The following is a 16,682-nucleotide window of genomic DNA, read 5'->3' on the forward strand; positions in this document are numbered from 1 at the left end:
ACACACCTAGTAGTTGCTCAGTACTTCATGCTACTGTTGGACTGTTCCAATGGAATGTTGAAATGCTAGGGTCACTTACTACCACACTGTGGCCAAAACGCAGAATTATTTCAATGTCCTTCTAGAATGCCAATCAATACAAGCTACCTAAAAAAAGTTCTTGTATATTTATACAATGTTGACAAATAGGTCAACATTTATACAATGTTGTTGACCTATTTGTGATAATGGTCAGGTCTGTGAATTGTAAACCCTTATTCTGACAAAAGAAAATAGATTGGCAATTATGTCCTTCATTTGAAATGGAAAATAAAACTCATTGTGAACTTGCTTTACTGTGTACTGTGTTTTTGCCACAAATCATCTGATAATTCATACATTTATATATATATATATATATATATATAAATCCCATATCCATTTAATTTTACATTCATATATTATATAACTGACTTAAACGACATAAACGATTGTAAAATCGATACCATGAACCCTGCACAGATCTACAAACAAAACGAGGCCTTTTTCGTTGCACCACTGCTGCTACCTACTGTTCTGGAGTGAAAACAACAACAGATAGATAGATAGAGTCTACCTTTATTATCTTATATAAAGGGGAAATTCAGTAATGGCAGTGGTGTGTAATTTACCCCCATTGATTCCGGATGGGGTCCCCATCTGGAATCAATGGGGGTACATTTATTGTAATCAAATTATTGTCTTTAATAGTAATGCGACAAAAAAACACAAAATATTATTGAACCCAAGTCTCCAAGCCGTCCATGGCATGAGTAATCGATAGGGGAGGAAAAAAAGTCATTTTGGGGGTGAACTACTCCTCTAAGTAGTTTTGAGGTACTTTTATTTACTGGAGTAGCCCATTTTCAATTATCAGTACTTCTACTCCATCCATTACATCTCAGGCAAATATTGTACTTTTACTCTACTACAATTATATGAAAACTTTAGTTACTTTCTAGATTTTGATTATTACAAAACATACGTTAACCACTTCAGCCCTATATAGCCTACATTTCTACCATTTGAAAAAAGACGATCTACAAGCTCACAATGTGTCGCGATGCAAGATCTTTGTACATTCTGAACTTGTGAAATGGGACATTCTGCACAACAATGATTAGGCTACTTTAACTTTGGGTTCATTTTGATACCAATACTTTTACTCAATAGGCTAAATGTTGAATTCCGTTACTTCCAGTATTTCTACGTGCCTCGTTGCAATATTAATATTTTACTAAATTAAAACATTGAGTAGGCTACTTTTTCCACCAGATGTCCTTCTTTTGATGTTATCCTATGTAAAGTCATAGATATATAAGTAGCCTACTATGTTCAATCCGTCTGTCTTTCAATGTTATATGAGATACATAAAGTGGTTCCTGTGTAAATAAGCCGTAAAGCTTACTAGGATCCTCCTAGTATCCTCCTTTTAGTTGACCTTGTACCAGTGATTTGTGCTGTCATGAAACTGTATCAATCAATAAATCTTTTTTTCGCCACTAGGGGGCGAAAATGTACCACTGTTCCGTATCAGCCAATGGCCGAGCAGTACGCAGCATCTCACCAGCCAATCGGCGTTGCCGCTGCAGTTTAAAGGTTGTGAAGAGGGACGTTTGAAACTAAACAACAACCAGCCGGAAAAAGGAAGTCTTTCTGCTCATTTCGAAGAGAACAAGGCGACAAGAAATCCCCGCTGTTTACGGTTAAATTAACCAAAAACAACAGCGTGGTCGATAATATGTTTTGCTAACTCGGTTAAGGACTTAAAGTACTTAAACAACTGCGTAAACCAAGCTAACGTTAGCGTTGTAGCGCCCTATTTATGTATGTAGAGCCGGTAGCCACTGTTAGCTTCTGTTGGCTACATTAGCAGCTGAAGCCCTCTAAGGATTTGCTTTAGTGCTTTTATCGTCGAGTATTCTTGGTCTCCTCGGACAGAGGTTGTCGTTGGGATCTGTGCAATAATATCTTGTGGTAAGTCGTCTTCATTAACTTTTTACGTAGATGTTTGTATTAAACTAAGCTTAGTTGCCACGCAAACCGTCTGTTACCCTAACAACAGATATGTAGCCCCACAAATGTGTTGCATAATGCGGGAGCATGGACCCCATAATGCTATTAGCTACCCCAAAATGGTTCTCGAACTTTTACATTTCAAGGCTGGAACCAAATGGACCCTGTTATCAGTTATGGTCCATCTGGTTGATAATGATTTGTTATAGGTACATTAGCTCGACTGATACCGACAATACATCTACTACATTTAAAAAAACGTGTAAACCATAAAAAAGCTACCTATGGGGCCTTATCAATCCCATGCTTGCCCTCAGGGCCATAACCCCACAAATTATCTTTCTCTATCTTAGCCGTGACTCCTTGACTTATTCATTTGTTTTCCACCCTCACACACAGCAAATCAAGAAGAACTAATGTTCTAATCTATGCCAATCAGAACACTTGTGTCGGTCCTCAACATGGCCGGTGTAGGACTACAAATGCAACCCATGTCACCATATAGCATTCTCTACTTGTACTTTTGGATTCTTCTGTTACAATGAAGGAATGTGATGTGTATGACAAACAACAGTGTATCCAAGTCAAAATAGAAACATGTAATTTTCAAGGCTATGATCCTTTTTATAGGAAAAAAATGGTAAGAGTGTGAATTTATGTGTTTAGTGTTATTTTAAAACATTGATATTTCTCTTTCTTTAGAAAATGGATGCTGCCAGGCTCAGGGTGTCGAAGGGCATGGACCCCCAAAAGCCTGAAGTGAAGGTAACTAGAAGAGTTAACTTTTGTTGTGGACATGCAGTAAAAGTAGATTAGTTTCAAGATACCGGATAATACTACTTAAGCTCATCCACTATTTATTTAGTCATCCTTCTTATATCAAGTAAACACAAACTTTAACCCTGTTATCCCTGCCGCTTGTCATTTTGGTCAACAGTACAAGCCACCATCGTGTTGTGAAAATATAGACCAGCTGTTTTCAAGTAGCTTATGTGCAAAATGAAGAAGTCCAGCTGCATAATGATGATCTTCTACTTAAAATGCCTCTCTGTATATTACTCACTGTCTGTTGCCTTCTTTTTTTAACAGTCTAGTACCTATCTGCCACTGCGGGTTCCTGTCTCACAATCACAGACTTGTCAAAAGCCACCAGTGACCCCAGCCCATCAACTGAAAGTCCTAGGTGTGTCAAATGGACCTCTACGCATGCAGCAACCACGTACCGGTGTCAAGGCTGCCACAAGTACTTCTGTTGAGATTGTGAAACATGCGGTTGTCAAACCCATTGTCCATGGCCAGCAAAAGACCAAAGTGGCCAAGGTCAAATCGGAGCCGACCACAACCAAACCTTCAACAGCACTGCAGAGTCAGGAGAAGCCACAAAGTAATAATTTAACTTGTTTAATGTTTGTAATGTTGCATACATTTGGCTACTGATTCGTAATCATCTTTTTCGTCCATGTCAGTTAAACCTGAGAAGAACGAAGCCACTACTCCCATGTCCGTTAAACATGAAAAGAACGAAACCACTAGTTCCTCAGCATCAGGGAAAGGGTAAGTCCAAATAGCTTGTTGAGGGGATTTGATTTCTTTATTTTGAACCATAATTTTATTCAGTAACAGCTGTTGCTTGGAATTTCTTTTGAGGTTGGATTTCTAAAATGATTTGTGCTTGTACAACAGGAGGGCACGGTGGTGCCTCGATAACTTTGAGATCGCCCGCGCCTTAGGGAAGGGAAAATTTGGCAATGTTTACCTGGCCAGAGAGCGTTCATCGAAGTGGATCCTGGCTCTTAAAGTTCTCTTCAAGAAGCAGTTGGAGAGGGCAGGAGTGGAGCACCAGCTCAGGAGAGAGGTGGAGATCCAGTCTCATCTGAGGTGAGGAGTAACAAGGTGGACACATTCCTTTAAAGACAAAGGGCAAGTAGAAATAGAGCAGACAGTGCCCGATGCCAAAGGTCAAGTTTATGAAGTTTGGATTCTTTGCTGCATCTCTCCCCATTTCCTGTTAGTCTACTGTCCTGTCAATTAAGGCATACAATCCCAAAAAGAAAACGTACAAAACAAAATCTAGAATCTAGTCTGTTCTACTCTACAGAACCTGCTTGTATGTCTTAAATGTTCTGGGGTGTGGTACCATGTGTCTCATTCTCTCAATATTGTTAAAAATCCTATCTGTATACCGCAGGCACCCAAATATCCTGCGACTGTATGGCTACTTCCATGACACTGCCCGTGTTTACCTTATCCTGGAGTATGCACCCAAGGGAGAGCTCTACGGCGAGCTGCAGCGCTGTGGCTTTTTTAATGAACAGCGGAGTGCAACAGTAAGTCTGCTTAATGAATCTGAGCATTTGTTTATTTTGCGTGTGGATGGGGAGTGGGGGCTTTACTTAAATCTATGTAATTTACATTAATTAACTTTGAAACCCTACTAATATTCTAATGTGTAGTCCTAATTGATTACACCCCTGAATTAGTCTTTGTTTTCTACCTGCCACACTTATCTTCCAGTACATAATGGAGCTGGCAGATGCCCTCTACTACTGCCACACCAAGAATGTGATTCACAGAGATATCAAACCAGAGAATCTGTTGCTGGGGGCCAATGGGGAGCTGAAGATTGCTGATTTTGGCTGGTCTGTCCACACACCCTCCTCCAGGTACACACTCTCCACACACATCGCATCATACCTAAGTCCTAAACATAACTCATTCACTCTTGATGGGCTGTGGATAGTTCAGTAACCCCGTCTTCATAATCGATGGGGATCGATTCTAACTTTATTTTCCTGTAAAGTTGGCACACTGGAAACGATTTAGACCATTGTTATTGCATTATTTGAAAGCTTCCAAGGTTTCTGGACTGTCCACAGACCTCTGAGAGACCTACTGATTAGTAGGCTTGTCACGATACTGGATTTCTAACTTCGATACGATATTTTGAAAAATGGCGATACTCGATACCACGCAACCACTGTGATTTTAGTGCAAAAATGTTTACTTTTATTTAAAGAAAAATACAGTACTTCTTGAGGTAGATGGTAGTGCACTTTTTAAAGGCCTGCCTTTGATGTTTTCACATTCACATTCTAAGTACAAATGGGCCTTTAAAATAACTAGGAATAAGCCAAGTTTCAAGTTTATTTCGCCATTTACATTAAAATTGTCATTAAAATGCATTGGAATTCTTGTTCACAAGCCACACAGAAGCAAAAACAAACATACAAGACAGTACATAAAAAGACAAGGGTACAATCAGCATAACGGCTCAGTGCATCAGTTGTATAAAAATATAAAAAGTAGGTATGCAGCAACTTTAACAATACTATAATAAAGTGCATTAGTGCTGCTGCTTCAAAAATCGTACCGCTTCTGGAAAGAAGCTGTTTACCAGCCTAGAGCCTACTAGTGCGAACCTTATGCTTCGTCTTCCTGTCAGGGCAGCACTCCCAACGGTAGCGTCTGCCTGAAGGTAGCAGGGACTTGTGAGACGTCGCCCTGGTACGGCGCACACACTCCTCGGCTGGCAAACTACAACCTCCAGCCCCTTATTTCTCACATGGCACTCTTCCAGTGCCACCATGAGGCCGATTTTTGCAAAACACATTTTTGGACACTGCTCCTACATATTTTGCCCTAAAATCACGCAAAGCTGTACACGGTATCTCTAAAGCAGGGGTGCCCACACTTTTTTGACGTAAGATTTACTTTTAAAATGACTAGCTCAACATGATTTACCCATCCAAATGTTTTAGCTGCGGGCCTGAGGGGGGGCTTCGGAATAGCAGCACTTGCGTTGCATTTTAGACAAAACACACTTACTGTAAGGGGGCAATGAAAGGGAAATACTGGGGGAATTGTCTTCATCCCATTCTGTATGGAAGTGGTAGGTTTTGATGTTCTTTGTAATGCTACTGACCCTTGAACAAAGTATTGAATTGGAGGTTTGCCTACTTTAGAAGCCATGAAGGGAGCTGACGGGCCCTTCTTGATGTATTGACATATTCTTTTTATATTTTAATTATATATTTTTAGAGGCATGTCATGTGGTCTACCTGCACACCCTTGGTGATCTACTGGTAGATGATCACTATCTACCTTTTGGGCACCCCTGCTCTTAAGTCATGTCATCAACATGGATCTGTCCCATTTCCCATATTCCTTCCTGATAGGCTACGATTGCCTTCTAAAGTTTGTGTATGCAACCTGACGGTCGCTTATCTCCTGATTAGGGAGTCTTAATCATAGTCATAGACTATGATAGGGAGCCCCTATCATAGTCCAAGGTGAAGAGCTATCCACTGCAAACTTTAGGTGGAAAGCTTTCCACCTCAAGTCAGAAAATAAGTGAAGGCCATCATAGTCAGTCACGGTGAAGTCCTAACACTGTGACTGACTGGTCGACCAATCAGTGAACGGGGTGAAGAGCCTATCTGAAAGTAAAAACAGAGAGATGTCGGGACTCTCAGTGGAAAGCTCTTCACCGCGAGGAATGACATAACGTTGTAGTTTTATGACTCAAAAAGACTACACTGCGGTGGATAGCTCTTCACCGCGGTACCGACTCTGATAGGGGCTTTACTGGTGTATACTGAATTAATACTGTGTCTTTTAAAGATGTTTTGTGTGTTTTTTTTCTTTACTGAACTTGCCTCAAGTTGCCTGAATAATCAAGTTGGTACTTGGCTAGATCTCATTAAAGGACCTTAATGGTGGTGTTAGCTGTTAGGCCCATTCTACGATAATTGCCCAAAGGATATTGTAGTTTATTTTTTTACTTCTAGATTTCCCTTTAGATTTCACTCTGGCTTTTCTGGTGCGGTGTCCTCATAGACTAACATTTTATAGGCAATGGGTCGCACACAGTGGCAAGAGGTGTTTTTTTTTTCTTGTTTTTTTCTTCTTCTTTATAGCATCTTCACAATGAGAAACAAACGTTTCTGAAGAAGGCTGGATATCCGAAACGTTTGTTTCTCATTGTGGAGATGCAATAGAGTAAAAGAAAATCAACTCTTGCCACTGTTCGACCCACTGCCTGCACAATGTTGATTGTGACCTCATGTTTAGCAGTGATAGCTGATTGGTTAGTGTCCATACCTAGGACTCCGGAGGTCCCAGAGGTCGCAGGTACGATTCCCCGCTCCAGCTATCACTGCTCCCCTCCCCCCGCGCGCCTTGTGCGAAGCACTGGGGGTCAGCTGGGTTAAGCTGAAAACTGAATTTCCCTTGTGGGATGACGTAGGTAAATTCTATTCTATGTGACAACACATTTGTCTCATAACTGTTCCTTGCACTTTGGTTGGTCAGGAGGTCGACACTGTGTGGAACACTGGACTATTTACCTCCAGAGATGATTGAGGGCAAAACCCACGATGAAAAAGTGGACCTGTGGAGTCTAGGGGTCCTCTGCTTCGAGTTCCTGGTGGGCAGGCCCCCCTTCGAGGCAAAGTCCCATGATGAGACCTACCGCATGATATCAAGGGTAAGAACAAGTACCATGAAGGAGAGGGCTCAATGCTCAAGATAAATTGTGTAGTTGATGAACAACAGTGTTATACCAAAAGAATACCAGTAAAATGCCCAAAGTTTTTATTAAGTCTTATTTTGACCCTAAAAATATGTTAAAAGAAGTTGCTTAACAACAAACACATCAAAACATTTCACTTTTTTTATTAAACAATTAACTTTTCTTTTTTCTTTTTTTTTTTTACCTCAAAATATTAACAAGTTGGTGTGGTGGTGCCAAATACAACTACCTTATGCTATAGTTATACATATTCTGGCATCAAAACCAGTTTGGTTACCTTAACCCTGTACATCGGCTATTTGAAAATGGCTGGATCTACAAGCTCACAACGTGTTACACTGAAACGTTGTGAGCTTGTAGATCAGCTATTGTTGCTTTTTTATTTACTTGAAATAAATGTTCCAGTTACTTAAAGCACTCTTATTTTGTTTTGAAGTCCACCAACCAGTTGATTGTCCTATAATTATTGGCTTAGGAATGCGACAAACAAATATTATTGAACTCAAGTCTCCATGGGGTGAGTAATCGACCCCCAAAGAGTCTCTGGGGGTGAACTACTCCTTTAATCTTATTCACAATACATGAAAGTGGGATAATTTCAGAAACTCCTCCTTTTTGCTGGGTATGGAAACTGCTTTCTCCAACTATAGTCTATAGCTACTTGCTTGTATACTCACAGGAATATAAACTGGGGGTTTAAGCTCTGTTTACCTGATAACTCTAAATCAGATAATGTTCACTGATTTCAGCCCTTGGCTCATACTTGTGACTTGTTTGGATGCTCTGCATGTCTAAAATGTATTATCATTCTGTTCTTCATGCAGGTGCAGTATACTTACCCTGCCCATGTTCCTATCTCTGCTGGTGCCAAAGACTTGATTAGCAGGCTGCTGAAGCATAACCCCATGCACAGGCTGTCCATCGAGGGAGTTCTAACTCACCCCTGGGTGTCTGAGAACTCGACAAAGAAGCCCACCATGACCATCCCTATCGAGTCTAGTACCGAGTGATACCAGGCTGTGCAGTGTGCACCATGTGACGTCAAAGGGGGCCAGCGGGACCCAGGTTGCTGAGCATTTCTTCAAGACTTGAGATTTATACTTTTCCTTCATTTGGTTGTTGTCCTTGTCTGCCCTTCTAAAACGGGATAGTCATCCCATCTTCTCTGTGAATATTTACTGTTTTAATTATTCTTAAATTGTAATTATTCAATTGATGTACAGTTGAACATTATGCCCATAGAGCCCCTTTGCGGATAAAGACATATTGGGGAGACATCCACTGGCAACAGCAGGCTTAACAAATGGCCTATGTGAAACATTTATTTTCAGAACATGCACATTTTGAGTTACATGTACACCTCCTGTTCATCAGTTAAATGATTAACGTGGACTACTTGGTAAGCTAATGCTGTAGCCATGTAATGTAAGTGGCGATGTCTTCGTTTGTCCACCAGGGGGCTCTATAGGCATAATCTAGCGACAGGCAGAGGCCTTTAAGGGAATACATCTGCCTTTGCTACTCGAATTTATTTGTATGTTTTATTTTGGTTTTATGTAGTTATGCGATGACTAAATAAAGCTTTTGTGTACATAGTTTTACATGGGTTTATTATTGAGATTAACTGTGGTGTTCTACAACTGTGGTGTTGTCACAATCTACCAAGTGAATGGATTTATAATCTACCAAGTGAATGGTTGTATAATGTTCAGACTATTTTCTAAGCCTGTTATCGGTTCATTAAAAATCGAGCTCCCTGTAGTTGAAGATTGTACTGTAAAGGGAAATACACATGGTCTGTGAACGGATGGAGAAGCAGACCCTACATTTATCCAGATACTATCCCATGAAATGAACAGCTAGGCCATGCACAAGCACAACCCCACCTGCAGTATTATAATTTTATTAATATAAAGCATTAAGGACCCAACGATGACTAACGTTATAGTCTATTTGGTAAAACATGGATTTATATGAAATGTGAACACGAATGATCTTGACAATTTGCGAGGGGGGGGGGGGGTACTTCAGATTTCTGTTTTATAGCAACTAATGTATTTCAGAATTTTGGCATTAATGAACATGGATCCTTACCCCTCTTGTCTCAATGCTCACTGTGAATTACAAAAAGTAGGCTATAATGTAGACTCGTACGACTGGCCAATATATAAAGGAAAGGGACTATTTTCTCAAACTTTATTATAGATTCTGTAAGATAGAGAATGAAAAAAATACACGTTTTTCTCACTGTTCGTTACATAAAACCACACACTTTTACAATATAATTTCACTTATTTCTTTATTCTTTAATATTCGTTTTTTTTCCATATATAACGACTTTGAGATATACATTCCATCTTTTTGAAACCACAATAACACTACACATACGGTTTTATAACATTTCCACAGAACCCATTGGATTGCACAGAATGGAAAAAAATGTCTTTATGCACATTTTCTTTCTTTTTTTATGAGCTCAATACATTTTTGATTCAGACAACCGAATTTCGAGCCAGCAATGATTCGAATTAATCTCGCAATATACATTTCAAATGCACAGATAAAAGGAGAGTCAAACAGAGCGTGGTAATTTTCAATTTGTGTGTGAATATATATCGCCTATAGGTTTGGCCTGTGACTATATAGACCTATTTCAGGTCAAATGCATTTAATTAGCCTGCAGCTATCGCCGATTGAAAGCTAAATAAATCCAGTTGTAGGCCTTAAATCGCACGTCTTAGCAACAAATTCGTTAATGCCAAATATTGAGTTCTATTCCCACCTCCCAGTTTCATAAGGTTTTATATGTCTGAATATCGTACATTCAATGCATAGTTTGTATAACTGCTGTAGACCATCTATACCTTACTGTATGCATTTCCAGTATTTATTTTACTGTTCATAGAAGAAGGTCCAATTTCCTCACTTAAGAAATATGTTTTACTTATTGATATGCATTCGTGACTATATTTGTACTGTCGGTTATTGCCATAGTGTTAATTCCCCTCGTTATTTGTCCATAGAGTAGCTTATCTGTGCCAGGCACCGCATTCACTATTGTATTGTTCCCAACCTTTTCTGGATCAGGGCCCACTAGAAAATCTCCAAAAAGTGGTGCATTTTCAGAGCATGTTTATTTTTGATGATCTGTTCTTGTTCTGGCTTGGATCAATAGAACTGCGTAGGCCTACTCTGAGTTCTTATTTATCGCGGTATCAGAATGAGACTTTTACAGTAATAATATTGATATGTTAATCGATTGTTATCAATAAAATATTTTTTTGTTGAAGCGCCCTATTAATTCATTTTCAATGAGATGCGGGCCATTATTTGGTGAAGTTTAGGAGCGAGAGGCAGGCGGGCGGGCGCGGTCCCGTGAAATTCTCGTGCGCGCGTACTCGTTCACTCGCGGCAAGAGCTGGATTGTGGTCATCTTTGTGAAATACCGAACGGCGTTTACTCGAGGAGTGATTGTGTTTGTCGTGTCTCCACTGAGATCCCCGCTGATCCAAGCGAGAAAGCCTGCGGCAACCGCGCCTCGTCTGAAAGGCGCTTTATTTGGGGGGCCACTTGGAATATCCTCGCGGCCCACCTGTGGGCCCCGGTCCACAGGTTGGGAATCGCTGCACTATACCCATTAAAATACTGCACATCACCTTGAAGAAGAAAGTGTCATTTTTCTTTTCTTTTTTTTTAAATAAACATCTTATTTATCATTAGATCACATTATATTGTCGAATTTCTGTCCATAGTCACAAACTTGAACGTTTAATGAGGTGAATTCTGAATTCTCATGTGGGGGGAAACCCCACATCAGAGATGAAAAGACAAATTGCCGATTTAGCAATTTCGTAAAAGGTCAATAATTGTAAACCTCCACTCCACTGGAAAATAATGTAAATGTACTTGTTCGCATATTTATACAACATATATTGTCCATATAGTATGTTGTGAGTGCTAGAGTCTCCCTCCCTCACGGTCACTGTCTACTCTCGTGTGTGTGTGTGTGTGTGTGTGTGTGTGTGTGTGTGTGTGTGTGTGTGTGTGTGTGTGTGTGTGTGTGAGCGCGCAAATATGTGCATGTGTTGTGCGCGCGCATTGTACGCATGAATTAAGCAAGGGGGGCTGCTGCGCCTATACTGTAGGCTGCGCTTGTTGGAAAAGTCGCGTTTCACTAAATGTGGATTTGCAGTTATAACATCTAGCTCCAGAGCAGAGGTTCGCATCTATTCTTCTATGTTATACCTGTAAGCCTCTATGAGCCCCTCCATTGAATGAATGAAACCAGATATGGCGCATATACCCCCTATTACAAAGATAGCGACATCAAAGAAAACATGATGCCATAGCAGCTTTCTCCATTGAAGCCTGAGGTGGAAGATACTGGGGAGCAGAAAGCACAACCCCGCGCCTGTCAGGCTGCCAGTGAGGCCCATGAGAAGGGCGAAGTGTGGCACGTAAATGGCCATGAGCAACGTGAACACCACGAGGATGCACCGCAGTGTGAGCCCCCAGGACTTCAGGCGTCCGTCGCCCCCGTAGCAGTCGGGGAAGTTTATGCGCCCTCCTCCCTGGAAAAAGGTTTTCTCCAGAACCTCGACGGCGGCGAAAAATGGCAATGGATATGACAGCAAGGCTTTGGCGACTAAGAAAATGTTGACGACGGCTCGGATGGTCGACGGCAGGTTGTCTGTGATGACCTCCTTGGTGGCGTCGGCCCAGGTCAAATAGGCCACGAGGGCGAAGAGGCCCTTGAGGATGCACGCGGCGATGTGCGTCCAGTTCATCATGCAGTGGAACTCGCTGGGCTTCTGCATGTTCCCCTCCAGGGACGGCAGGAAGATCTGCGAGGTGTAGCTGAACACGATGATGCCGATGGAGATGGGGAACTTCTTGACATCGATGTAGAACTTGACCTTGTCCCAGGCCCAGTCTCTTGCTCTGGAGAGACAGTAGGCTATGACCAGCACATTGATGACGAAGTGGGCCATCGTGCACAGCAAGCTGAACTTTGACACCGCTTTCAGGTTCTTAAGGAAGGCGCATGGCAGGAGAGCGATGGTGGCCATGATGGCCCAGGACTTCTGGGAGATCGGCATGGTGGGGAAGCTGTTGTACATGAGGTTACCACTGACGACGACATACAGGATACAGGTCATCACTAGCTCTATGATCTGGGCTACATTCACGATATGACCGCCTAACGCCGGGAATCTGGGCTGGCAGCAGGCGTTGGCAATGTCCACATATGAGTCTCTCACGCGCACAAGACGCCCGTCTTCGTCCTCTTCGTACAGGCAAGCGATGAGGATTTTCCCCGTGTAACAGCACACCACGGCGGCGAAAATAATAAGAAATAGTCCGAGGTAACCCCCGTGGAGAATGGCGTATGGTAAGCCAAGGACAAACATCCCCTGCAAATGCAAAAAAACACCATGATTATGATGAGTAATTTAATAATGTACATTTAGTTTATTTTTTAGCCAAGGAATAATTAACATGTATTTGTCAGGTCTCTGTGCAATAGAGGCCAAGCTATGCATGGTTTGATGTTGTGGGCATTCCAGTTCGCTTTGAGCACATCCAACCCTCTCTGACGCAATGACGCCTCCGTGTCATCACGCGATGAAGGGGACACAGTGTGACGTAACGATGACTGCTGTGACCACAGCCCATGAAGGGGACTGTGCAGGGATTTTTTTTTTTTTTATCTCACCTACACATAATCACTGGCGAGTGAGTGGGCCTGTTCTCACAATTCACAGTTTCAGGTCGTCTTTTTCAGCCATAGGTGGCACCATGAAGACGTGCGCTTTCGTGCGTAAAATGGGTGGATATAGCATGCAAATGATTGACACATTGGCTTTATGTATACTTTAAACGCCGTGCACCTCTTGTGCAAATGAAATTGTCATAAATATGTAGTTATATAGCCTACATTATAATAAGGGACTGATTCCTGCACGATCTACGTTGAATGCGTCATGTCGACGTCTCCACATTTCGTTTTGAGTGCTGCATGCTGCTTCGTGATAGATTTTAGCTTAAATAAAACAAAGGAGCCTGTGTATATAGTAGTCATGATGATATAAACCCAAAGCCAACAAAATAATAGCTGCCCCCGTCCGAAAGTCATTTTGAGACTGCATGCGCAACTGAATTAGGTTTAAATGACATCTAGGCTATGTGCAGTTTCTGGTGACTGTACGGGAATATATTATACATCACTGGCATCGGGAACAGGACTAATTGCCATAACATAGTTCATTGTGTTTCCCTTTAGTATTATTTTCCACACTTTCGGGTCTTTTACCTGGATTGCATTCGTGACGTTCCATCCCGCCTCCCAAGCTGTAATTTTTGGCTTTGGTTCGTTTAATTCGTTGTTCGGGTCTCCGTCTTTCGACCCGGAGTGCGGTGCACCGGTGCCTTCTCTCTGGTAGTGGCTGTCGCCGTCCAACGTCCCGTCTCCACCGACCTCCACCACGCTCCCTTCTCCTCCCAGCTCTTCTGAAGCTAGAATGTCCATCTGCATGCCCTGTCTGTGGTCATAGTCCAGATCATCGCAGGCTGCGAAGCCCACAGCCTCCTCGTTCGTGGCGGCCTGGAAGCCCAGCCTGGCGAAGGCACCGCTCACCTTCGCCTGGGATTTGTTCGACACGGTGGTGGATAAATCTGACAGTTTATTAGAAATCTTGCTTCTGATTAACGTCGCCATTTTGTCTCCTCTAAATTGTTAACCTCTCCTGCTGCTGCTAAATCGTTCTTTTTCTTCTTTCTTTCTTTTTTTATTCAATACAATTGAGCTATTTTGGATTCCAACTCTTGGTTCTTTACATTAGACAAAGCCGCGGAAAAAAAACGCGCAGGTTTTCAACGAGTTCTGCTTCTGCTCTCAGTTGCTATCTCCACTTCTTGTTAAAGGTCTGCCTGCTGCTCCTGATTCCCTCCAGGTTCATGTCACCTTCAGACGTCGCTGCTCCGTCCCTGCATCTTGCCACTGCGCTCTGTGATGGTCGACGAATCCAGTCTGGTGGTGTAATCGACGACGCGCAGATACGCAAAACGCTTTACGCAAATGGCGAGCCCAGTACTAAAAGGGGTTTCAATATAATATCGTGTTTCTTCGAGTTACAAATTGGCGTCGGCTGCGCTCCCACAGTTGGTTGTCTGATGCCAATGCGGTATGGTGGAACCCGGGTGGCAGGGAGGAGGAAACACGTGTCCACAAGCTCCTCATCAGTCTGCCAATGCAAGGACTCTCACGTCTCCAGCCGCCAGTGCGCACAGCCACCCCGCCAGGAAGAGAAACGGTAGAGATTTGCTGCATTTCTAGGGGAGGTGCTAGTCTGTACCCCATCCCCTCCCCGTCCCGGAATCCATAATACTTCATTCTAACGTCCAATGACATTCTGGGGGCCTCCAGTCTTGCATAACTTTACGTGTATATAAGGGGGCGGAAAGTGGAAGCAAACCCCGTCAACTCTTTGAACCAGGTTATATAACTTCATGCCAGAACTGCATTTTAAACCTTATTTTTTCTGTTGTTGTTGTTCTTCCACGAGTTTCATTTTTGAGCAACAAGCGGACGCGGGACTGTCAGTATAGGACCCGAGTTGTGTCCATTGGAATTATAAGGATCGAATTTAAAAAATCATGTTTGATTTTATTCTCTTGTTTTTGTTTTTTTTGCGCGCGCGTTTTGTCTTGATAACCAAGCTGGTAAGATTGAACTTGAGAGCGCGAAAATCCAATACCAATCATTGGGCTTCAATACCTGCTTTTTTCCCATTTTGTCTTTTTCCTTTCTTTTTTCCGCTCTTTTTTTATTTATTTTTTATTGAGGTGAAACATAGGCTTACCTATTTCTATTTCAAAGACATAATAAGTGTAAGGCCAGGACTTAATTCATCAAACCAATTTAATAGGCTAGTAATAAAATAAACCTTACATACAATATTTTTTTTACAACATTAAGAAACTATTTATAAGGGAAACGGCTCTCCTTTGGATTTTTTATTTATTCTTTCGTTTTTTCCTTCCTGGTGAAGCCTATATTTAAATAATGTTTTAGCTTTATAATTATAAATGGCTAAGTTAGCCATAAAATATAATCTACGGGTAGGTCAATAGTGTGGAGGCTCTTTTGAAAAAAGATAGGAAATAAACTCTTATAGGCTAGAAAGAAAGATCTAAACTCAGTTCAGCATTTTAATAAATTCGGTTTCATATGCGTTCTTTAATTTTACTCTCAAAACTGCATTAGGCTTTGGCATGACATAATCATGCATGCATATCAATCTTAAAATAATAATGATAATAATAAACAGGTCTGATCGACGCATATTTTTGAGGGAGGAATACATTTTTTCATCTGTTAATCCGACCTCAGCTGTAAACAGCTGATAGTCTCGTCTGTGATAACATTTATGCTCCATCGCAGGATGGTGTCGCTTCGTTGCCGTCAAGAACTGATCGTGGGTAAGCGACACCTGACAGTGCAGGAGTAGGCAAATTAGGCATTTAGCCGTCAGTGTACAGTGTGCACCAATACATTGTGAGCTTTGCAGAACGAATATTTTCGGTCTGTATATGTTTCAATTTAGCTTGTAGGCTTATACCTGCACATGCGCCCATGTTTTATTTTTATTTGAAGGCCTGCTGTGTTTGATTGTTTTGCGACAGAGGGAAATGGCTAGTCAGAAAAGCTTTCGTTTGTGAACCTATATAGCCACTTCAACAATAGGCTTTGAACCATACGGTCTATTGAACATGTCTCCATGACTGTAACCTGATAGGTAAACCGCTCAAAATGTATAGTCTACCATTCATTATTTCATTTTAGCTCTTGTTCCCGACTTTAATTCAGGCTCAGCATCATCCCATCCCCCATGTATGATGTATGTGAGAAGTTGAAATGATGAATGAAAACAGGATTCAGAACATGCATTCTCCAGGCGGGGTGCGAGCCGAGGTCCTATAGCATCATATCGGAGACAGTATAGGCTATAGGTCTACCATACGCTTTAATTGTATAGGCCATATATGCTATAGAATTATTTTCAAAGCAATCTGGCGCATTGAGGAACATCATTGTCATTGTGCACAACGTGCAGTG

At 41.7% G+C, this 16,682-nt stretch overlaps 2 protein-coding genes across 2 annotated transcripts; one reads left to right on the forward strand and one right to left on the reverse strand.

Moving 5' to 3' along the window:
* Nucleotides 1-2,739: 2,739 nt before the first annotated feature.
* Nucleotides 2,740-8,574, forward strand: aurka (aurora kinase A; the record flags this gene model as incomplete). Its single annotated transcript, XM_080728222.1, has 8 exons — nucleotides 2,740-2,799; nucleotides 3,334-3,418; nucleotides 3,501-3,588; nucleotides 3,718-3,912; nucleotides 4,223-4,361; nucleotides 4,549-4,697; nucleotides 7,345-7,519; nucleotides 8,389-8,574. The coding sequence occupies 8 exons, from the start codon at nucleotides 2,740-2,742 to the stop codon at nucleotides 8,572-8,574; spliced, it is 1,077 nt and encodes a 358-aa protein (XP_080584348.1).
* A 3,216-nt stretch (nucleotides 8,575-11,790) lies between these two features.
* Nucleotides 11,791-14,282, reverse strand: slc32a1 (solute carrier family 32 member 1; the record flags this gene model as incomplete). The annotated part of the gene is made up of 2 exons (XM_080728877.1): nucleotides 11,791-12,978; nucleotides 13,878-14,282. 2 exons carry the CDS (start codon nucleotides 14,280-14,282, stop codon nucleotides 11,791-11,793), a joined length of 1,593 nt encoding a protein of 530 aa, XP_080585003.1.
* Between the last annotated feature and the right edge of the window lie 2,400 nt (nucleotides 14,283-16,682).

Source organism: Nannobrachium achirus (assembly GCF_963921795.1).
Source record: "Nannobrachium achirus genome assembly, chromosome: 6".
NCBI classification, from domain to species: domain Eukaryota; kingdom Metazoa; phylum Chordata; class Actinopteri; order Myctophiformes; family Myctophidae; genus Nannobrachium; species Nannobrachium achirus.